This window comes from Sorex fumeus, unplaced genomic scaffold (assembly GCF_029834395.1).
Source record: "Sorex fumeus unplaced genomic scaffold, SorFum_2.1 ptg000019l, whole genome shotgun sequence".
NCBI classification, from domain to species: Eukaryota; Metazoa; Chordata; class Mammalia; order Eulipotyphla; family Soricidae; genus Sorex; species Sorex fumeus.
The window spans coordinates 39,485,773-39,509,606 of NW_026606076.1; the positions used below are offsets into that span (position 1 = coordinate 39,485,773).

The 23,834-nt window shown below is 41.4% G+C and overlaps 2 protein-coding genes and 1 pseudogene across 2 annotated transcripts; all 3 read left to right on the forward strand.

Annotated features, from left to right (window-relative positions):
* The first annotated feature begins 1,953 nt into the window (after positions 1–1,953).
* On the forward strand, positions 1,954–2,883 carry LOC130022268 (olfactory receptor 7A10-like; annotated as a pseudogene).
* An 8,127-nt stretch (positions 2,884–11,010) lies between these two features.
* On the forward strand, positions 11,011–11,940 carry LOC130022270 (olfactory receptor 7A10-like). Its single transcript, XM_056113018.1, has one exon. The coding sequence runs from the start codon at positions 11,011–11,013 to the stop codon at positions 11,938–11,940; it is 930 nt and encodes a 309-aa protein (XP_055968993.1).
* A 10,381-nt stretch (positions 11,941–22,321) lies between these two features.
* On the forward strand, positions 22,322–23,251 carry LOC130022360 (olfactory receptor 7A17-like). Its single transcript, XM_056113106.1, has one exon. It carries the CDS (start codon positions 22,322–22,324, stop codon positions 23,249–23,251), a length of 930 nt encoding a protein of 309 aa, XP_055969081.1.
* The last annotated feature ends 583 nt before the right edge of the window (positions 23,252–23,834 follow it).

The following is a 23,834-nucleotide window of genomic DNA, read 5'->3' on the forward strand; positions in this document are numbered from 1 at the left end:
TCTCCTGCTAGATTAAAAAAGGTATGTTTCCTCTCAGTTTACTCATTTTCAATAATGAATTAGCACTGTAGCGCTGTCTTCCCGTCGTTCATCGATTTGCTCGGGCGGGCACCAGTAACGTCTCCATTGTGAGACTTGTTGTTACTGTGTTTGGCATATTGAATATGCCACAGGGAGCTTGCAGGTTCTGCTGTGTGGGTGGGATACTCTCGATAGCTTGCTGGGCTCTCTGAGAGGAATGGGGGAATCAAACCCAGGTTGACCGCATGCAAGGCAAATGTCCGGTGTGTTATAGCTCCAGTCCAATGAATTAGCATCTCATTTAAAGTGATTGTTCTTTGTCTGATCAGTTTGTTTTACACCCAGGGATACATAAGGAGTGTAAGGTAATATTTTCTGATATAAAACTGATTTTTCCTCTCTCAGATAAAGCCCTTTGTACTGTTATAGGCCTATTTACAATTTCCCATTTACATTTTCTTATTCTCTTCACTCATGAAATTTTATATTTGTAGGTTTTATCTATTTCATATAAACTCTAAACTACGTTACACAGAATTCAAAAGACTTACTTTTAGTACAAGGAAGACATAATATTCATCACAATAAGATCCCAGCTCAAAATAAAATTTCATGGAATATATTTTAGATGCCAGAATTTTAAAAAAATTATGTTAATGAGATAGAACAGGGATCTACTCTAGTGTATAAAATGATTTGAATTTCATTTACGTGGGCTAAAATCACATAGTAATCAATCCCCACAAACTGACTACTATTGATCTATTTTCTGATAATTCCATTTGCCATTTCTTTAAGTTTTTGGAACAAGAAATCTGAAATACATCTGTTAGATGCCTTCCAAGTGGGTAGGCCATGGTATACAAAGGAACCTGGCAACATTGGTGGAGAGAAGGGGACATTGGTGATGGGATTGGGTTGGAACATTGTATGCCTGAAACAATTCTATTATCAATATATTAGTGAATCACAGTGTCTTAATACAAAAATATTTAATTGTGGGTGTCATTCAGTCAACATCCACAATAATGAACACACTAATGCTTGTTTTTTTTTTTGACCTGCTGGCAGCACCATATCCCCATTCTGTGGTAGTTTTTTTTAAAAATTTTTTTATTAGTGAAACACCATGAGGTACAGTTATAGACTTATACATTTTTGTGCTTGGGTTTCGGTTATACAATGATCAAGTACCCATCCCTCTACCAGTGCCCATCCTCCACCACCACGGGTCCCAGCATCCCTCCCACCCCCCCATCCCCCCTGTCCCACCCTGCCTCTGTGGCAGGGCATTCCCCCTTATTCTCTCTCTCTTCTTTTGGGTACTGTGTTTTGCAAGAGAGGCATTGAGTGGCAATCGTGTTTGGTCTATAGACTACTTTTAGCATGCTTCTCCCACCCTGGGAGGGTCCTCGCAACACCTTTTATTTGGTGCTCTCTTCTCTATGTGAGCTTCCTTTTCACCTAGCACGTGTGGCTGGCCTTCAAGTCATGGAGCAAAATTCCTGGTACTAATCTGAGCCATTCCTGGGTGTTAGTCTCCCTTTTTGTTGCTTTATGTTCCCCAGATGAATGCAATCTTTCTGTGTCTATCCTGCTCTTTCTGACTCATTTCACTTAACATGATACTTTCCATGTAGTATACTTTTGATGTATAATTACCATTTTAAAATTTGCTCAGTTCCTTCTCAGAGAATCATCTGGTGAATTGTCTTTCTCAGCTCCCTCTACTTTCCCTTAATAGCTATATTCTCCACATTTGTGAGTGAGTTTCTTATTAAAAAATATCCAAGTTAAACATTTGGGAAGGGCCAGTGGTAGCATGGGGGTTGCCTAGGAGGGCACAGGTCCACAGAGAATTGAAAAGCCATTTGCAACTATTGTAAAATTAGCTTTGCTTTCTCTTTCTTTCATGGTAGTTGTTTCCATCACATGGAGGCAGGGAATAACACCATTTTGGAATTTCTTCTCATGGGATTATCAGAGGAGCCGGAGCTGCAGCCCCTCATCTTTGGGCTCTTCCTGTCCATGTACCTGATCACCGTGCTGGGGAACCTGATCATCATCCTGGCCGTCAGCTCAGACCCCCACCTCCACACGCCCATGTACTTCTTTCTGTCCAACCTGTCCTTTGTGGACATCTGCTTCACCTCCACCACCGTCCCCAAGTAGCTGGTGAACATCCAGACACACAGCAAAGCCATCACCTATGCAGGATGCATCACTCAGATGTATTTTTTCATACTTTTTTTCGCACTTGATAACTGTTTTCTCATTGTGATGGCCTATGACCGTTATGTGGCCATCTGCCACCCCTTGCACTACACAGTCATCATGAACCCTCGACTCTGTGGGATCTCAGTCCTGGTCACCTGGATCGCGAGTTTCCTGTATTCCTTATTACAAACCCTAATGGTGTGGCGATTTTCCTTCTGCCCGGATTTGGAAATCCCCCATTTTTTCTGCGAACTCAGCCAGGTGATTCAACTGGCCTGTTCTGACACTTTCCTTAATGATATTATGATCTATTTTGGAGCTGGGTTATTGGGCGGTGGTTCCTTCACTGGGATCCTTTACTCTTACTCTAAGATCGTTTCCTCTATACGGAGAATCTCCTCAGCTCAGGGCAAGTATAAAGCGTTTTCTACCTGTGCGTCTCACCTCTCCGTGGTCTGCTTATTTTATTGTAGTGGGATTGGGGTGTACCTGAGCTCATCTGGTAACCAGAACTCACACCCTAGTGCCACAGCCTCGGTGATGTACATGGTGGTTGCCCCCATGCTGAACCCCTTCATCTACAGTCTCAGGAACAAAGACATCAAGAGTGCTCTGAGAAAGTTCTTTGTGGTGGCTACTCCCTAGAGACCAACATTTTGGGGCCAAAGAATTGCCTCTCTCTCTTCCTCATTTGCTCATTATCATCAGATTATGGAGGTCAAATTTCCTCCTTGATTTTTTTTTCTAAAGTTGAAATTTATTGAAATTCCACTGCTCTGTAAGTTGGAGAAACTCACTTTATTAAGCTTCCATTCTCACTGTTTTATTGATAGTTTTTTTCTTCTTTGTCAACTTTTCTACAGCTCCCATGCTTTGTCCAAACTTGGCTCCTGACTGTTTCGATGGTGTTATTCATTTTTGGGGATTTGCCAGAATGATGTTTTTCTCCCACACGTGGCATATATCATGTTGTTAATTTGTGCATGGCATATATTATGCAAACTCCCAACTTATAAATGATGCAAATTGAACTCACTTATCATCGTGTGCTATATTTTATATATATGGACACACATACTGTTTCGCTGCCCATTTCTGGCATTGTTCGGTATCCCTGGAAAAGTTGCCAATTATCCTTGGGTTTAAATCATCTCTGTTTAGGAGCTTGCATCTCTGTTGAAAAACTGGAAGCATCATGGAAGCAGTCTAGTCTAGGTTAATATTGGGAAGATTTCTACCATCCTTCAAGATCAGCTTCTGTGGAAGATGACAGAGCTTACAAAAGGACTGTTCCACAGTTGGAAGTTTGCCTCAAGTAGTGGCAGGAGAGGGCAGTTAGGATAGAGAAATACCAATATGATAGTGATAGTGGGAAATGATCACCCTGGTTAAGAAGAACTGGGTACTGAAAGTAGGCAAAGAAATAAATATAATCAACTTCAAGTACCTGTAATGCAAACCACAATGCCCAAAAGGGGAGAGAGAGGGAGAGAGAGAGACAGAGACAGAGAGACAGAGACAGAGAGAGACAGAGAGAGACACAGAGAGAGGAGAAAGACAGAGACAGAGATAGACAGATACAGAGAGACACAGAGAAACAGAGAGAGAAGAGAGAGAAAGAGAAAGAGACACAGAGACAAAGAGATACAGAGGCACAGAGACATAGACACAGAGAGACAGAGAGACAGGAGAGAGAGACAGAGAGAGAGAGAAAAGAGAAGTGTGTACCATAGAGGAAGCCTGTGTGTTTGGGGGTGCTTGTGGTGGTGGGAGGGAAACTGGGATATTGGTCATTGGTGATGGGAACTGTACACTGGTGAAGGGAAGGGTGTTGGATCACTGTATGACTGAAACCCTATCATAAACAGCTTTGTAACTGTGTATTTCATGATGAGCAACTCAATTAAAAAAGAAAGAGCTTATATCATTCCAATACTATTGAATGGCGTATAGGAAAATGTAATTCATATAAGGGGTTGATATCAAATGACAGCGCATGAGGGATTTAAGGGTTTCTTTGGGGGGGGTTGTTTTTGGGCCACACCTGGTGGTGCTCAAGGCTTGTTCCTGACACTGTGCTCAAGGATTACCCTTGGCGGGCTAAGGGGACTAAATGGGATTCCAGGAATCAAACCTGAGCTGGCCATGTGCAAGGCAAATGTCCTCCCTACTGTACTATTTCTCTGGCCCTAGATGTTCCTTGTATAACTAACAAATATTTATCAGGAGGTGGCAGATATCAGCTTTTTGCCTGAGTAGATAAAATATTCCTTATTATTTAGCAAACATATCTAGGTACCAGGGAATGCTGTGACCGAGATTAATGTTAATGATGGAATGGTCCCTCCCTTGTTGAAGAGGAGAGGAATTAGCTTGTGCGTCTCCAGCATATGTCTAAGATTGAAAATCCACAAGAAGGGCTGGAGCGATAGCACAGTGGGTTGGGCATTTGTCTTGCATGTGGCTGACCCGGGTTTCATTCCCAGCATCCCATATGGTCCCCTGAGCACCACCAGGAGTAATTCCTGAGTGCAGAGCCAGGAGTAACCCCTGTGCATCGCTGGGTGTGACCCAAAAAGCAAATTAAAAAAAAAGAAAATCCACAGGGTCTAAATGGGTTTCTGAGACTTTCACTGGTGGTGGTGGTGGTGGTGGTGGTGGTGGTGTGTGTGTGTGTGCGTGCACACATGTTTTCAGCAGCTTATGCACCAGAGAATTCATGGAGAAGGAGGAATCAACGCTGGGTTCAGCTGACTTCTAATGGAATCTTTTGGGATGTGAGAATCATTAAGAAAAGTTCCATTTCTGTCCAGACCCGTGTCCCTCAGGAGATGCACGTGCTTGGAGATTGGTGTAATGCCAGGGAAATATGCCTCGTTATACACTTAAGCTATAAACATTGCAACTGGCGGTCCCTTGGCTTAACCAACATTAAGGTGTGGGGGTTGACCGTTTCTGTTCCCTAGCCTTGGCTGAGAATCTGATGATCTGACTCAGGAACTCATCCTTCCTTTTGACTTGTCAGGAAGTTTATTTCCTTCATCAGTCAGAGGGGGAAGGACTGAAGTTTCCACCCAGAGAATTCCCATTCAAGTGAGTTGAGAACCAGTCGGTTCGGAGATGGGGGAAAATGTGACTTACTTTTGCCTATCTGGGAGCCAAACAAGCTTGACCCCAATGCTTGAGATTTCTGTGTCTATGCGACTATTAAAATCATTTATCACAGGTGCATTTGTTATGTGAAAGTGAGTAGACTCTGTTCCACTAAGGGTCCTGTTGACGATGAAATAGTAAGTTGGCTGGAAAAGGCTGAGGGAACAAGAGGGACATAAAGGAGTTCTGGGAAAATTAGAACCATGGGGAGGAATTTGCATTTTTGTGGAAAGTAGGAAATTAGATCATTATGGGAAGGCTAATGCAGAGCGAAGTGAGATTTTTCTAGGATTTGAAGATGAGGTGTACTTGAAGGTTTGTTGTTAAGGTCAATCTTTAACAATCCCTGTTGTTAAGGGCAGGGTGATATAAAATAAAAAAAATTGGACAGAGGTGAGATCCTTATAATATGATTCATGAATCACTCACTGCACAGCTCATTCTCTCACTTCACTATGGACGTTGGAAAAGTAATTTCTATTTAAGAGGTCAATGAAGAATGCTGATGTGTTTCTCTTTTCAATTATTTTACTATGAATATAGTTTTAAATTTTCTTTCAAACGGTTGATGCAGATTCATGACTCAATTTGTATACTGGAGTCTGTTATATTATTATGGATTTAATGAATTTCTTTATGTTTTGCTTTTGGGGCCACACCTGGTGATGCTCTTGAATTGCTCCTGCCTCTGCTCTCAGGAATGATTCCTGGTGGTGGGCAGGGAACCATATGGGGTGTCGGGGATTGAACCCATGTCGGCCGTGTGCAAGGCAAGTGCTCTCTCTGCTGTACTATCCCTCTGACCCTTATTATCAATTTTATCTGCATGTTTTAGAATAAACATTTTTTTCAACTCATTTCTTTTTGAATTTGCCATTTACTTGTTGATATATAAATTGGAATAATTGTTGGGTCTGCTTATATCTATTACTTAACCACTCTCTTTTTTTTGGGGGATGCCCACATACATTGATGTCAGGGGCTAATCCTGGCTCTGCATTCAGGAAATACTCCTGGTGGTGTTGGGGGGCTGTGTGGGATGCCAGGAATGGAACCCGGGTCTGGGTCAGCCTTGAGCAATGCTAATTCCCTTCCTGATTCACGCTCTCTCTAGTCCCAGTTACCCATTAACTTGTAAATAGAAAATTATTCTGAATACTTATTGGTCATTGATTCTTTAGACCTACAGGCATCTTTTGTATCTGCCTAGAGCACTCATTGATCTCAGGTCATGGCAGCTGTTATTTTGCATTTCACTGATAACGACTTTTGGCTTTTCCCCCCTCATTTTTTGAACCTTTAAGAAGTGCTCAGAGGTCTAGGGGCCTCTCCTCATGGAAGTTCAATGCTAGGAACCAAAACTGAGGCACTGCACAGTCCCTGTGATGCTGGGCCTTGCCCAGACCACTAGAGACTGGTCTAGGGCTTCATCCAATGATGCTCAGGGCTCTTCTTGTTGCATCTTACTCGAGGAAGCAGATGATGCTGGGCATAAAACTTGGGTCTGCATTCTGTGAGGCGTGTGCCTAAGCTGCTCTGCTAGTTCTCAGATCCACAAAAATATTTAGAATGATTTTCATTTAAATCGGTAGAAAACTTATTTTTCATACTGCGTGTCCCTATCTTATTAAACAGATATTTTCATAATTTTCATGTCCAGCATTTTGCTCACCTAGTAAGGGATGACAGACTCCTGTTGGTTTGTAAATGGTAAATGATTCATTTTTCTAACCTTTTATTTTAAAAAAAAATCTAGTCTTAGATCTTAAATTTTATTTAACTTATTCAATTTCACCCAGTTAGCCTGGTTTTATTCTTTTTTTTTGTCTTTCATTTTTTACTTGATGAAATTTGATTTTCTTCTCTTCACTTTCTATGCTAAAATGCACATGAATGAAATGAAACTGAAGAAAGGAAGTGAGGGGAAAGCTCATGTGTTTTTCATTCCAACAGAGAAAACCTAATGATGAGAACAACTAAAAGGAGGTGCTGGAGTTCTGTCTGTTTTTTATTTTCTTGGCCACACCTGGCAACGCTTACTCTTAGCGTTGTGCTCAGGGATCACTCCTGATGGATCTTGGGGTGCCAGGGAATGAACCAGGGTTGGCCACATGCAAGGCAAACTCTCGTACTATCCCTCCAGCCCCAGAAGTGTCATAACTTTTTTTTAAGTAGATTTTTTAAATGATATTTTAATTTTTATTTTATTATTTTGTTTCCTTTTTGGGTCACACCTGGCAATGCTCAGGGGTTACTCCTGGCTCTGCACTCAGGAATCACTCCTGGTGGTGCTCGGGGGACCATATGGGATGCTGGGAATTGAACCCAGGTCGGCTGCGTGCAAGGCAACCGCCCTACTCGCTGTGCTATCACTCCAGCCCCAGAAGTGTCATAACTTTGAGGATGTACAGGGAACAACCAATACTGAGTCAACTAGGGTGGGAGCCTGAGGGAAGAGGAAAGTCAGCTGATGCTGAAGTGTCCAGATGGGTGAGGAAAGGGCAGTGATGCTGGGGGCCTTTGCAGTTGCACCCAACGCCTAAGGAGATTCTGTGTAGATGTTAAAAGCAGAGTTTTCTTCCTTCGGGGTGGCCAACACAGAGTTTCCACAGAACAGAGGCAGGAGGCTGAGCTTGCATCTGCTTTGTCCGGGTCTCCTGCTCTGACCTCATCCGCCGCCTTGCTTCAGAGAGCATCAGTGGCCTCTCTAGCCCAAGCCTCGACTCTCTCCCTGATCATCTGTGGGATTATCTCTCTCCCAATACTCTGACCCAAATTATCTTTAAATTTTAATAAATTAAAAAGAAAATCAATGAGGATTATTCCACAGTTTAGAAGCCGATTTTGCATGCTGGGGGAAAAGGCTGCTCAGAGAGAGAAGGGAACACCAAGTAAAGGGTGCTAGGAGGCCCCGCTCGGGATGGGAGATGTGGGCTGAAAGTAGACTCTCAACTGAACATAATGGCCACGCAATACCTCTACTGCAAACTGCAACACCCAAAAGGATAGAGAGAGCAAGAGGGAATGCCCTGCCACAGAGGCAGGGTGGGGTGGAGGGGACAGGGCGGGGGTGGTCGGAGGGATGCTGGGATCATTGGTGGTGGAAAATGGGCACTACTCGACCATTGTATGACTGAAACGCAAGCATGAAAGTTTGTAAGTCTGCAACTATACCTCATGGTGATTCACTAATACAAAATGAAGAAAAAAATTGAATCACAGTGAGATACCCAGTTACAAAGTTGTTCATGACTGGGTTTCAGTCATATAATGTTCCAACATCCATCCCTTCACCAGTGTACATCTCCCACCACCAATGTCCCCAGTTTCCCTCCACCTGCCTCTATGGCAGGCACTTCTTTCTCTCTCTCATCAGGTATATCCCTTTACCTACCATAATTATTTTTTAAAAAGCTTTTAGGCCACACTTGATGGTGCTTAGGGGTTACTCCTGGCATGGCCATCCTGCATTGCCAGGGATCAAGCCCTAGTCATCCGTGGGCAAGGCAAGTGCCCTCCCTATTGTGCTGTCACTCCAGCCCCTGACCAATATGCTTTCCTACCACAAAGCTCACCGTTAATCGCCAGCATCTCAGAGCACAGGGCTGCCCGGGCAGAGAGTGAGTCCATATTCATGATTTCCACCACCAGGTTTTTTTTTTCTTTTTGGGTCACATCTGGCGATACACTGGGGTAATTCCTGGCTCTGCACTCAGGAATTACTCCTGGCAGTGCTCAGGGGATCCCATGGGATGCTGGGAATCGAACCCAAGTTGGCCGAGTGCAAGACAAATGCCCTACCTGCTGTGCTATCACTCCAACCTCGACCACCACCAGATTTGACTCTTTCGAACCTTGCTCTCAACATCACTTTCTTGCTGCCTTCTTGATCACTTATCGCACAGGGCAATGTCTGATGATTGAGAAGCTTTGAAAGTATTTCTGCTTCTTTCAAGGACAAAACAAACTTCCCCACATGTGGCATTGATGATGGCGCATCTGATTGTCTCCTGCTAGATTAATAAAGAAAGGTACGTTTCCTCTCAGTTTATTAATTTTCAATAATGAATTAGCATCTCATTTAAAGTGACGGTTCTTTGTCTGATCTGCTTGCTTTACACCCAGAGGTTTTTATTAGTATAGTTTGCATATTAATGCAAATCTGTGAGCAGTATAATGTAATAATATCTGATATCAAGCCAATTTTCCCTTAGGACAAAACCCTTTATACTTTTATAGGCCTATTCACATTTTTCCATTTATATTTCTTATTTACTTCACTCTTATGAAATTTCACACTTGGAGGTTTTACCTGTTTCATACAAACTGCAAAATAGTAGCAGAATTCAAAATAATTATCTTTATTAAGCAAAGGCATAATCACTGTCACTGTCCTCCTGTTGTTCATCGATTTGCTCAAGCGGGCCCAGTAAAATCTCCATTTTGAGACTTCTTGTTACTGTGTTTGGCATATTGAATATGTCACGGGGAGCTTGCCAGGCTTTGCCGTGAGGGCCAGATACTCTCGGTAGCTTGCCGGGCTCTCCAAGAGGGGCAGAGGAATCGAACTCAGGTCGACCGTGTTGGCTGCGTGCAAGGCAAACACCCTACCCACTGTGCTATCGCACAAGCCCAAGGGAAGGCATAATATTCACCACAATAAGAGCCACGCTCAAAAAAAAAATTTAACACTATATATTTTAGATACCAGAGTTGAAAACTTATATATGTAAATGAGAGTAGGCAATGCGCTATTATTATACCAAATAATTCGAATTTTTTAATTTTCATAGGCTAAAATCATATAGCAATCAATCACCACAATTAACTTCTAGTGTTCTATTTTCTGATAATTCTATTTGCCATTCTTTAAATTTTGTTGAAGAAAGAAATCTGAAATACATCTGTTATATGTCTGCCAAGGGGGCACACTGCGGGGAGAGGAGTCTCAGGAGTTTGGTGGAGGCAATGGGATATTGGTGATGGGACTGGGGTTAGAACATTTTATGCCTGAAACAACTCTATTATGAATGACTTTGTAAATCATAGAGTCTTAATAAAGAAAATATTTTATTTTATTTAATTTATATTTTTTGGCTTTTTGGGTCACACCCGGTGATACACAGGAGATACTCCTGGCTCTGCACTCTGGAATTACTCCTAGTGGTGCTCGGGGGACCCTACGGGATGCTGGGAATTGAACCCAGGCTGGCCGCGTGCGTGCAAGGCAAACATCCCACCTGCTGTACTACTGCTCCAGTCCCAGAAAAATATTTTAAATCATGGGTGAAGTGCAGGTAATACTCAATAATGGGCACACTTATGCTTTTGATGAACAATTACCATTTTAAAATTTGCTTAGCTCCTTCTCAGCGAGCCAGCGAATTTTCTTTCTCAGCTCCCTCTACTTTCACTGGTGGCCACTTAATACATATTCTCCAAGATTGTGAGAGAATTTTTTATTAAAAATATTAAGGTAAGGTTGCGAGGGGCCAGTGGTGGTGTGGCGATACCCCTGGAGGGGACAGGTCCAGAGAGAAAAACCATTAAAAAACCATTCGCAACTATTGTAAAATTAGCTTTGCTATGTTTTTCTTTCATGGTAGTTGTCTCCATCACATGGAAACAGGAAATAACACCATTTTGGAATTTCTTCTCATGGGATTATCAGAGGAGCCGGAGCTGCAGCCCCTCATCTTTGGGGTGTTCCTGTCCATGTACCTGATCACCGTGCTGGGGAACCTGCTCATCATCCTGGCCGTCAGCTCAGACCCCCGCCTCCACACACCCATGTACTTCTTCCTGTCCAACCTGTCCTTTGTGGACATCTGCTTCACCTCCACCACCGTCCCCAAGATGCTGCAGAACATCCAGACACACAGCAAGGCCATCAGCTACGCAGGATGCATCACTCAGATGTATTTTTTCATACTTTTTTTCGCACTCGATAACTGTTTTCTCATTGTGATGGCCTATGACCGCTATGTGGCCATCTGCCACCCCTTGCACTACACGGTCATCATGAACCCTCGACTCTGTGGGATCTCAGTCCTGGTCTCCTGGATCACAAGTTTCCTGTATTCCTTATTACAAACCCTAATGGTGTGGCGACTTTCCTTCTGCCCGGATTTGGAAATCCCCCATTTTTTCTGCGAACTCAGCCAGTTGATCCAACTGGCCTGTTCTGACACTTTCCTTAATGACATTGTGATCTATTTTGGAGCTGGGTTGTTGGGCGGTGGTTCCTTTGCTGGGATCCTTTACTCTTACTCTAAGATCGTTTCCTCTATACGGAGAATCTCCTCAGCTCAGGGCAAGTATAAAGCATTTTCTACCTGTTCATCCCATCTTTCTGTGGTCTGCTTATTTTATTGTACTGGGATTGGGGTGTACCTGAGCTCATCTGGTAACCAGAACTCACACCCTAGTGCCACCGCCTCAGTGATGTACACGGTGGTCACCCCCATGCTGAACCCCTTTATCTACAGTCTCAGGAACAAAGACATCAAGAGTGCTCTGAGAAAGTTCTTTGTGGTGGCTACTCCATAGAGAACCAACAGTTTTGGGTCATAGAAGTGCCTCTCTTTCTTCCTCACTTGCTCATCTATGATCAGAATGTCTAGGCTGAACTATCTCCTCAATTCATTTCCTGAAATTTAAATTCATTGAAATTCTACTGCTCTGTAAATTTGAGTAACTCACCTTTTAAAGCCTTTGTTCTCTCTGCTTTATTGATAGTCTTTCTTTTAGGTCAACTTTTCTACAGCTCCCATCTTTCTCCAAAGTCGGCTTATAAATATTGTGATATTTTCTTTCATTTCATGGAGCAGCCTGGACTTGTAAAAATTATTTCCCCCCCAACACATGGCATGTATTATATTGTTTAAGTACATGTGACATATATCATGCAAAGCCCCCAACTTATATATAATATAGACTTGAACTCACTTGTGATAGTTGACTTATTTTATATAAATATACACAGATATAGTTTTGCTGCTATTGTTCTGGCATTGTTCAGTATCGCTGGAAAATTTGCCAATTATCCTTGGGTTTATGAGCCTGCAAATTCTTTTGGAAAACTGGAAGCATGCTGGGAGAATTCCAGTCTAGTTTTATTCATTAGTTAGATTACAATATTGGGTAGATCAGTACCATCCTTCAAGACAAGCTTTCATGACAGAAAACAGTGCTTATATCATTACTTTACCATTGAATAACATATATGGAAATATAATTCGTAGAAGGTGCTATTTTCAGGTGATCGAGCATGAAAGACTTAAGTGCACCCTTTTTTCTTTTGGTTTTTGGGTCACATCCAGTGGTTCTTGGGGATTTCTCTTGGCTGTGTGCTCAGAGATCACTCCAGATGGGTTCAGGGGACTCTATAGGTGCTGGGGATAGAACCTGTTAAGCCACGTGCAAGAAAAATGACCTACATGCTGTACTATCTCTCTAGACATAAACATACATTTTTTAATTTTTAAATTAATTTTTAAATTAAAAACACTGTGGTTTACAAAGTTGTTCATTATACAGTTGTTTCAAGCATTTAGTGTTCCAACACCACCACTATGGTTGTCCCTTCACCAATAATCCATTTTCCCTCCCAATACCAGCCTGTCCCCTTTGGCACATAACAAATTTACTTTATATTGCTCAAGTATAACATTTAAGTTTAAGAACTAGCAAATAGGGGCTGGGGCCATAGTACAGTGGGTAGGACATTTGCCTTGCATGCAGCCGACCCAGGTTCGATTCCCAGCATCCCATGTGGTCCCCTGAGCAATGCCAGGAGTAATTCCTGAGTGCAAAGCCAGGAGTAACCCCTGTGCATCGCTGATGTGATCCAAAAAGAAAAAAAAAACCAAAAACCAACAAACCAACAAACAAACAAACAAAAAATCCCACCAAAATACAGGAAGATATGAAAGAAATAGTGGAACGGACAGCCAATAAAATACAGAAGGAAATGAGAGAAGAAATAAGAAAACTACAAGCAGAAGTGTCACAAGTAAAAAAACTCATTAAATGCAATAAAAAAAAACTCAGTGAGTACCCTCAACAGTAGAGTGACAATAGCCAAAGACAGAATTATTGAGCTTAAAGATGAGCTGCAGAAAACATCCAGGCAACAACAAAAGATGGAAAAATGTCTCAAAATAGCACAAGGGTGGTTAAGAAAGATATAAGGGATGCATTCAAGATGAACAACTTAAGAATCTTGGATTCCCAGAGGGACAGGGTGGCGACCCCAATGGGGTAGTAACAGTTAAAGACATCATTGCTAAAAAGTTTGCAGATGTGAATAATGCAGGCATCCAGGCCTAAGAAGCTCAAATGGTATCAGTCAAAAAAGACCTTAATAAAAAAGACTTTAAGACATATCATAATCAGAATGACAAATATCACAGACAGAGACACCATCTGCCAGCAGCAAGATCAAAGAAGGAAATCACATACAAAGGTGTATCCCTTAGATTTACAGCAGACTTAGCAAACATAACCCTCCAAAGACTGGTGGAATGTAGTGAAAAAAACTCAATGAAATGAACACCTCACCAAGAATACTTTAACCGGCTAGACTCAATCAGTTTTGAAATAACGGTACACAACTTTATGGATAAACAACAGCTCAGGAACTTCATAGACTCAAAATCAACCTTAGAAGAAGGACTGTAAATCTACAACTGTACCTCATGGTGTTTCACTAATAAAAAAAAATTTAAAAAAAGATAAAAAAAAAGAAGAAGGACTGAAGGGGCTACCGTAAGACAAGACAAACCCCACAAACACAACAACTTCTACAGAAAGATGGCACAAGATCCCATGATAATAATCTTTCTTAATAATCTCTCTCAATGTCAATTGTGTAGACGCGCTAATTAAGAGACACAGAGATTCAAAATGGGTTAAAGAACTGAATCCAACATTCTGTTGCCTACCAGAAACACATTTGAACAGTCAGAGCAAACATAGATTCAAAATTAAAGGCTGGAAAACAATCCTTCAAGCAAACAATTCCTTCAAAAAAGCTGGGGTGGCCACACTAGAATCCAACAACATAGATTTCAGGCTGAAAATGGGACAGTGAAGCTCATTTCTTATTTTTTAAAAAAATTTTTATTAGTGAAACATCATGAGGTACAGTTGTAGACTTCGGTTTCTATTATACAATAATCAAATACCCATCCCTCCACCAGTGCCCATTTTCCACCACCACGGATCCCAGTATCCCTCCCACCCCCATCCCGCCATCCCACCCTGCCTCTGAGGCAGGGCATTCCCTTTTGTTCTCTCACTCTCCTTTTGGATGTTGTGGTTTGCAAAAGAGGCATTGAGTGGCAATCATGTTTGGTCTATAGTCTACTTTCAGCATGCATCTCCCACACTGGAAGGATCCTCCAAACACCCTTTATTTGGTGTCCCCTTCTCTTTCTGAGCTGCCCTTCCCCCTAGAATGCCCAGCTGGCCTCTAAGCCATGGAGTAATCCTCCTGGTACTGATCTCGGTTATCTTGGGTATTAATCTCCTATTTTGTTACTTTATGTTACCCAGATGAATGCAATCTTTTTATGTCTGTCCCTCTCTTTCTGACTCATTTCGCTTAGCATGATATTTTCCATGTACTGCCACTTGTATGCCACTTGTAAATTTCATGACTTCATCTTTTCTAACAGCTACATAGTACTCCATTGTGTAGATGTACCAAAGTTTCTTTAACCAGTCATCTGTACTTGGGCACTCAGGTTTTTTTCAGATTCTGGCTATTGTAAAGAGTGCTGCAGAAGCTCATTTCTTAATTACCAAGGGATCTGTACACCGAGAAGTAATTACACTCCTAAATATATATTCACCCAATAAGGGGGCTGCAAAATACTTAAAATAACTGCTAATAGACTTCAAGGAGGACATTGGTAACAATATAATTGTAGTCGGAGACTTCAACACTGCCATGTCACCTCTTGATAGGTGAATGAGACTAAAAATCAGCAAGGAAGTAATGGCTCTGAAGGAAGAAGTGAAAGAGAGAGGGCTGGTAGATATATACAGGGCTTTTCATCCCTTAAAAGGCAAATACACATTTTTTTTCAATGCACATGGAACATTTTCCAACATAGACCAGGTGCTGGGCCACAAAACATACTTTAATAAAATCAAGAAGGTAGAAACTGTATCAACTGTCTTTTCAGATCATGTTGCATTGAAAATAGAAGTTAATCACATACAGAAATTGAGAATCAAATCAAACATCTGGAAATTAAACAGTTCATTGCTGAACAACCAGTGGGTTAGAGAGGAAATAAAAGAAAAAAAGTCAAAAGTTTCCTGGAAACAAATGAGATTGAGGACACCAGCTACAGAACTTGAGGGACACGGCTAAAGCATTATTAAGAGGAAAGTTTATAGCTCTGCAAGCTTTTATCATGAAGAAAGAATGGGCCCACAATAATAACTTGACATCACAGCTTGAGATCTTAGGAAGTGACCAACAAAAGAAGCCCAAACCCACATCCACAAGAACAAAAGCAACAGGTGCTGGCGCGGATGTGGCGAGAAAGGGACCCTCCTTCACTGCTGGTGGGAATGCAGGCTGGTCCAACCCTTTTGGAAAACAGTATGGACGATTCTCAAAAAATTAGAATTCGATCTCCCATTTGACCCAGCTATAGCACTCCTGGGAATATATCCCAGAGAGGCAAAAAGGTATAGTCGAAGTGACATCTGCAATTGTTTGTTCATTGCAGCACTCTTTACAATAGCCAGAATCTGGAAAAAACCTGAGTGCCCGAGAACAGATGACTGGTTAAAGAAACTTTGGTACATTTACACAATGGAGTACTATGTAGCTGTTAGAAAAGATGAAGTTATGAAATTTACATACAAGTGGTACTACATGGAAAGTATCATGTTAAGCGAAATGAGTCAGAAAGAGCGGGATAGACACAGAAAGATTGTATTCATCTGGGGAACATAAAGCAACAAAACGGGAGACTAACACCCAGGAAGGGCTCAGATTAGTACCAGGAATTTTGCTCCATGACTTGAAGGCCAGCCACATGTGCTAGGTGAGAAGGAAGCTCAGATAGAGAAGAGAGCACCAAATAAAGGGTGTTGTGAAGACCCTCCCAGGGTGGGAGAGACATGCTAAAAGTGGTCTATAGACCAAACATGACTGCCACTCAATGCCTCTCTGGCAAAACACAGTACCCAAAAGAAGAGAGAGAGAACAGGGGGGAATGCCCTGCCACAGCGGCAGGGTGGGAAGGGGGGGGATGGGGGGGTGGGAGGGATGCTAGGACCCGTGGTGGGGGAGGATGGGCACTGGTGGAGGGATGGGTACTTGATCATTGTATAACTGAAACCCAAGCACAAAAATTTATAAGCCTATAAGTGTACTTCATTGTGTTTCACTAATAAAAAAATGATAAAAAAAAAGAAAAAAATAAGCCTTAGAGCAGAAATCAACCAGATTTCCCCCCCAAAAAATCCAAAAGATCAATGAAACCAAGAGCTGGTTATTTGAAAAAACAAACAAGATCGATAAACCGATCACAGAAAGCAAGACTCACACAGAAAGAAAGAACCCTAATAAACTGAATCATAAATGAAAAGGGGGACATCACAACAGAAACCATAGAAATTCAAAAGATCATCAGAGATTACGTTGAGAATCTGTATGCCATGAAACAAGAGAATCTAGAAGAAATGGTTAAATTCCTGGAGTCCCATAATCTTCCAAGGCTGAACCCAGAAGATTTGGAAGTGAAGTCTTCCAAACTTTTAAAGAGGACCTATTACCAGTCCTTTTCAAACTTTTCCAGAAAATTGAAGAAACAGACACACTCCAAAACATTTTCTATGAGCCACATATCACCCTAATAACAAAAGCAGAGACGCCACAAAAAAGGAAAATCATCCCTGATGAACACAGATGCAAAGATATTCAACAAAATGCTGGCAAATAGAATCCAATGACTATAAAAAAAAGATCATACACCATAACCAATTGGAATTCATCCCAAGGACACAAGGATGCTTTAACATTTGCAAGTCAATCAACATGATTCATCATATCAATAAAAGAAAAGATAAAAACCATATGATCATATCAATAGATGCAGAGAAAGCATTTTACAAGACCCAGAACCCGTTTATGATGAAAACTCTCAACAAAAATGGGAGTTGATGGAACTTTCCTCAATATAGTCAAAGCCATCTACCATCAATCACAGCAAACAGTATTCTCAATGGGGAATAGGTAAGACATATGTAAACTTCCCCTTACACTTTATATAAATGCTGTGATTACAAAGTTGTTTATGGTTATTTGTTACAGGTATTCAATATCCCAACACCAATCCCACCACCATTACACCTTTCCTCTAAGATCAGGGATAAGACAAGGTTGCCCACTCTCATCATTGTCTCCAATTTTTCCAACCACCTTGTAAGCCTGCCCTATAGAAGGTCCTCAATAATTTATTTTACATTGCTTGCTGTCAATAATTTGCTATCATAATGATCAAAAATTTGTTCCTTAGAAGAAAGTTAATGAAAATTGTTATATATCATCATGAAGCCATTAGAACCTTGTATAAGAGATTACTAAAATGATACAGGTTAAACCTTTGGTGTTTATGCTTTGTTAACTGATATTGGTTGCCTTTTATAAATGTATCTTTAATAACTAGCAAATTTTTATACAGAGGTGTCAGATGCCTGCCTTTAGCCTGAATAGGTAAAAAAAATCATAACTACATCTAGGTGCCAAGGAATGTTTTAACTAAGATTATTATTAAAGGGGCAATGATTTTCCCTTGTTGAAGAGAGGAATTAGGTTGTGTGTCTCCAGCATAAGTTCAAGTTTGAAGATCCAGGAAATCTAAATGGGTTTCTGAGACTTTCACTCTGTGTGTGTGTGTGTGTGTGTGTGTGCTCGTGCATGCACGCATGCGTTCGGAAGCTGGTGCATCAGAGAAGTTCATGGAGAAATCAACGCTGGGTTCATCTGACTTCTAATCTAGTCTTTTGGGAGGTGAGAATCATTAAGAAAATTTCCTTTCTGTCCAGACTGCACCCCTCTGGGAAATCATGTGTTTAGAGGTTTGAGTAAAATGAGTTTTGCCTCATTAGACAACTTTTGGAGCTCTAAACATTACAAGTGAAAATGCCTGATGTTTGTCCAACTATCTACAGATGGGACCCAGTTGTTTTTGCTGCATAGGTCCGACTCAGATACTGATGCACAATTCCTCCTTCTGGGCTTGTCAGCAAGCAAATTTCCTTGGTCACCCAGACCAGGAGAAATTGAGACTTCCACCCAGAGATTTTCCTTCTAAGTGAGTCTGAGATCCAGTAGCTAGAACAGGATCAGTTTGGAGAAGATGATTCCCGGGAATATCTACTTCACATTGTCTTAGAGCCAAACCAGCTTGACCAAGACACAAGAGGTTTCTGATTTATTTGTTTATTCATAAAGCTATCTATCATGAATGCATTTCTTATGTGAAAGAAAGAAATCTCTTTGGAATATTCTGTCTTTAGGATCCCACTGATGAGGATGTGCTGGGGTTGAAATCTGGTTGGATAAGGCCGAGAAAGAAATTTGAGACATAAAAACGTTCTGGGGAAAATCCAAAGGGCTGGGTAAAAATTTGCAATTTTAGGAAGAAAGAGAAAATAGAGTATTATGTGTGGCAATGTATGCAGTGGTGAGGAGCTTAAATATTGCAAGATGTGGTGTGTTTTTCTGAGCTTTTCTTATTAAGATGATCAGTGGAGGAAGATTAACATCTTGCAAAGCAGTTCATGAATCCAACACCTCACTATAATTTCTCTCATTTGGATAATGGCATGGAAAAGTGCATTTCATTTAATAGTCAATGGAGAATGCTAACTTGTCTTTTCAATTATTTTACTCCTGGCGAGACTGTATATAGTTTAGGATTTGTAAGATGTGTCACCAGTGTCTGGTGTTTGAGTATGTACTTCCAAACAAAAACTGAAGATTTCCCAGCATTCTTTTTAGTTTTCATTAGCATCTTTTATGTATGGATGGATAAATCAGATGAATTTGTAAATATTTATCTTTTGTGTGTTTAATTCTCAGTATGTTTAATTCCCAGTATGGTCTCATTACCTTACTTTTGAAATATAGAGTTTTTTTTATTTGGTATCCTTATTAGTCACTAATTCCTTTTACCGCTGATGTTCTTTTTGCTTTTTCTGTATTTCCTGATTGTTATTGCTTGCATCTGTGGTTACATGTATTTAAAAGGACATTTATTTCATATCATGAAAGATCTTACATTTGATTTCACTAATCACACCCATTTTTCATAAGCATTCAAAAACATTTATCTTCAAATAGCTAGAAAATTTACTTTTGATATTGTTGCTACCATGGCTTATAAAAATATCTGAATATTTTTATGTCCATTTCTTGGCTCTTTTAATTGTGAATTATGGGCTGATGTTGATTTGAGACAATAATTACTTCCTATCCTTTTTTCTTTTTAAAAAATAAGCTGGTCTTAGATTTTAATTTAATTTTATTTGGTGATTTTATTGGAATCCACTCTTGTTAACCTCTGTCAACTTTTTTCTGCCATTTAAATTTTATGTAGTTTTCTTTTCTTGACCCTTTTCTTATACAAATGTGTGCATGAATGAAATAAAAAATGAACCAAAGGAGTGAGGCAGTTGTCCTCAGGGAGGAAGGTCTGGTGTGATGAAATCCACGTCTGGGATGTTCTCAGCTGAGAAAGCGCCATGTCATTGAGGAACAGGCAAGAATTTATAGAGTATATTTGGTGCTGCTTTGTACCAACTGTTCTAAGGAATAGGACAGTTTGTGCTCTCTATGTGTCATAACGTCACAACCAAAGCAAACACCCTCCCTTCTGTACTATCTCTTCAGCCACGATTTCTATATATTCTTTAGTTTTTAAAAATTATTTATTTGTTTTATTGAATCACCATGAGATACACGGTTAGAAAGTTGTTCATGGTTGGGTTACAGTCATATGATGTTCCAATGACGGATGGAAGTGGGGAGTTCGATGAAACTTTGAATCACCACAGGAAAAGGACCACGGAGAAAGATGAGGCATGGGTAGTCACCTCTGTTATGGGGCTGGATTAAAACAAAGTGGTCAGTAGGCACTGAGCAGGTCCATCCACTGAACAGAGATCATGGACTCTAATGCCAGGTGATGGGGTGGGTGGAGCAGCAAAGCTGGAGTCAGCGAGTGGCCCTACTCTGGTCACTTCAACGCTTTTCTTTTTTTATGGCTTTTTGGGTTACACCTGGTGATGCTCAGGAGTTACTCCTAGCTCTGCACTTGGGAATTAGTCATGGCGTTGCTCAGAGGACCCTATGGGATGCCGGGGATCAAACCGGGGTTGGCCGTGCACAAGGCAAACGCTCTCCCTGTTGTACTATCACTCTGGCTCCACTTCAATACTTCTTGTTGGCTGCCTCTTCTCTCTGCATCCTGGGTCTTCTCTTGGCTATTCACTCACCTTGTATTTCTTCAGTAGCAGGGATCAGTACTTGCGAAATTATTCTTTCCTGGAGTGGATTTCAGAGTGTTGACTGCATTCCTAATCGATCAAGTATACACACAAACTTAGTAATATGTCAGAGTCCACATACACACACATACACACACACACACACACACATGAATAAGGAGACTTCACAAAACTATTTGGCATGCACCATTTTTTTGAGGGTCACCTCTGGCAATGCTAAGGGGTTATGCCTGGCCTTGTGCTCAGGAATCACTCTTGAAAGTGCTCAGGACAATATGGGATACTGGGGATCGATCCCTGGTCAACCACATGCAAGGCAAGTACCCGACCTTCTGTACAATCTATTCAGCTATGGTTTGCTTATATTCTCAACCCATCAGAGCTTTAGTTTTTAAAAATTATTTATTTATTTGTTTTATTGAATCACCATGAGATATACAGTTAGGAAGTTGTTTATGGTTGGGTTACAGTCATACAATGTTCCAATGTTCCAACACCTGTCCCTTTACCAGGCACTTTTTAAAAAATTATTTTATTTTATTTTACTTTTTGCTTTTTGGGTCGCACCCAGCAATGCTCAGGGGTTATTTCTGGCTCTGCACTCAGGACTCACTCCTGGAAGTGCTTGGGGGACCATATGGGATGTGGGGATGTGGGGAATTGAACTCAGGTCAACCACATGCAAGGCAAATGCCCTGTCTGCTGTACTATGGCTCCGCCTCCCACGAGGCACTCTTCTTCTTCTTCCTCTTCTTCTTCTTCTTCTTCTTCTTCTTCTTCTTCTTCTTCTTCTTCTTCTTCTTCTTCTTCTTCTTCTTCTTCTTCTCCTTCTCCTTCTCCTTCTTCTCCTCCTCCTCCCCCTCCCCCTCCCCCTCCTCCTCCTCCCGCTCCCCCTCCCCCTCCTCCTCCTCCCCCTCCCCCTCCCCCTCCTCCTCCTCTTCCTCCTCCTCCTCCTCTTCTTCCTCCTCCTCTTCTTCTTCTTCTTCTTCTTCTTCTTCTTCTTCTTCTTCTTCTTCTTCTTCTTCTTCTTCTTCTTCTTCTCTCTCCCTCTTCCTCCCCCCTCTCTTTCCCTCTTTTTCTCCCTCTCTCTTTCCCTCTCTCCCCATCTCTTTCTCCCTCCCCTCTCTCTTTCTTTTTATCTCTCTTCTCCTCTTCCCTTCTCTTTGTCCCTCAATCAGAGCATTAGGCGCTTTCTTTCTCAGCTTCCTATACATTCTTTGACATTCCATCATTTCTCAGCATACCTCCCCAGTGTCTCTTGTTAAAATCATCAAATACCTGTGAATCTTGTAAAACATTGATTCAAATTTCAAATTCTTTTGTAAATGATAACGCTTTTGAAAATTGCCATGCTATTTTTTCTTTCTTTCCTGGTAGTCCTCTCCATCACATGGAACCAGGGAACGATACACACATTTTAGAATTTCTTCTAATGGGACTGTCAGAGGAATCAGAACTGCAGACCCTCATCTTTGTGCTTTTTCTGTCCATGTACCTGATCACCGTGCTGGGGAACCTGCTCATCATCCTGGCCGTCAGCTCAGACCCCCACCTCCACACGCCCATGTACTTCTTCCTGTCCAACCTGTCCTTTGTGGACATCTGCTTCACCTCCACCACTGTCCCCAAGATGCTGGTGAACATCCAGACACACAGCAAGGCCATCAGCTATGAGGGCTGCCTCACCCAGATGTACTTTTTCATCCTTTTTGTAGAATTGGATGACTGTCTCCTGACCGTGATGGCCTATGACCGTTACGTGGCCATCTGCCACCCTCTACACTACACGGTCATCATGAACCCGAGGCTCTGTGGATACCTGGTTCTGGTGTCCTGGATCATTAGTTCCCTGCATTCCTTGTCACACAGCTTGTTGGTGTTGCGTCTGTCCTTCTGTACGAATGTGGAAATCCCCCACTTTTTTTGTGAGCTCAAGCAGGTGGTCCAGCTGGCTTGTTCTGACACCTTTCTTAATGACATGATGATCTACGTTGGATCAGGACTCATGGGTGGGGGTCCATTTGCTGGCATCCTTTACTCTTACACTAAGATTGTCTCCTCCATCCAAAGGATCTCCTCAGCTCAGGGCAAGTACAAAGCTTTTTCCACCTGCGCATCTCACCTCTCTGTGGTCTCCTTGTTTTATTGCACAAGCATTGGGGTGTACCTGAGCTCTGCCTTCACCCAGAACTCGCACTCTGTGGCCATTGCCTCGGTGATGTACACGGTGGTTACCCCCATGCTGAACCCCTTCATCTACAGTCTCAGGAACAAAGACATCAAGAGGGCTCTGAAACGACTCTTGGGGATGAGTCAATAACTTGAGAGACAATATTTTGTTAGTCATTTGTGACAGCAGGACCAAGAAGCTCAGATTTGACTTGCTAATACTTGATCAGAATGTGGATGTTGAATTTGCCTCCTTTATGACATTCTTTACTGTACATCTGAGGATTTCAACTTACTAAGCATTTTCTCTGTTTGGTGGATGGCCATTAATTTCCATTTTTCTTTATTTCTATACTACCCAGGCTTTCCAAACCTTGACTCAGGAATGTGTGAGTGTGTGTGTATGTGTGTGCGTGTGTGTGTGTGTGTGTTTAACTCAGAAATAGTTCTAATTTTTTACTCAGAAGTATTTAAAAATTTTCTGTTCTTGTCATGAAGCAGCTTGGATTTGTAAATATTTTCTCATCACTTGGATTTGTAAACATGTTTGTTTATTTTTTTCCTCTCAGATGGATAACATAATGCCAAGTCATTTTCTTGGTTTTCCTGAAGGAATCATTGTGAGTTGTGTTACTGATATGAAAGAGAGTACAGCTTAAGACCTTTAACTTCCGTATTTAAGAAATAAGAAAGAGAAATGTACTTTAAATTAATATTATTTCAATCACTTTGAT

Bases quoted from the DNA above. Each gene is read 5' to 3' on its own strand.
- LOC130022270 (XM_056113018.1), top strand. From the start codon at position 11,011: ATGGAAACAGGAAATAACACCATTTTGGAATTTCTTCTCATGGGATTA.
- LOC130022360 (XM_056113106.1), top strand. From the start codon at position 22,322: ATGGAACCAGGGAACGATACACACATTTTAGAATTTCTTCTAATGGGA.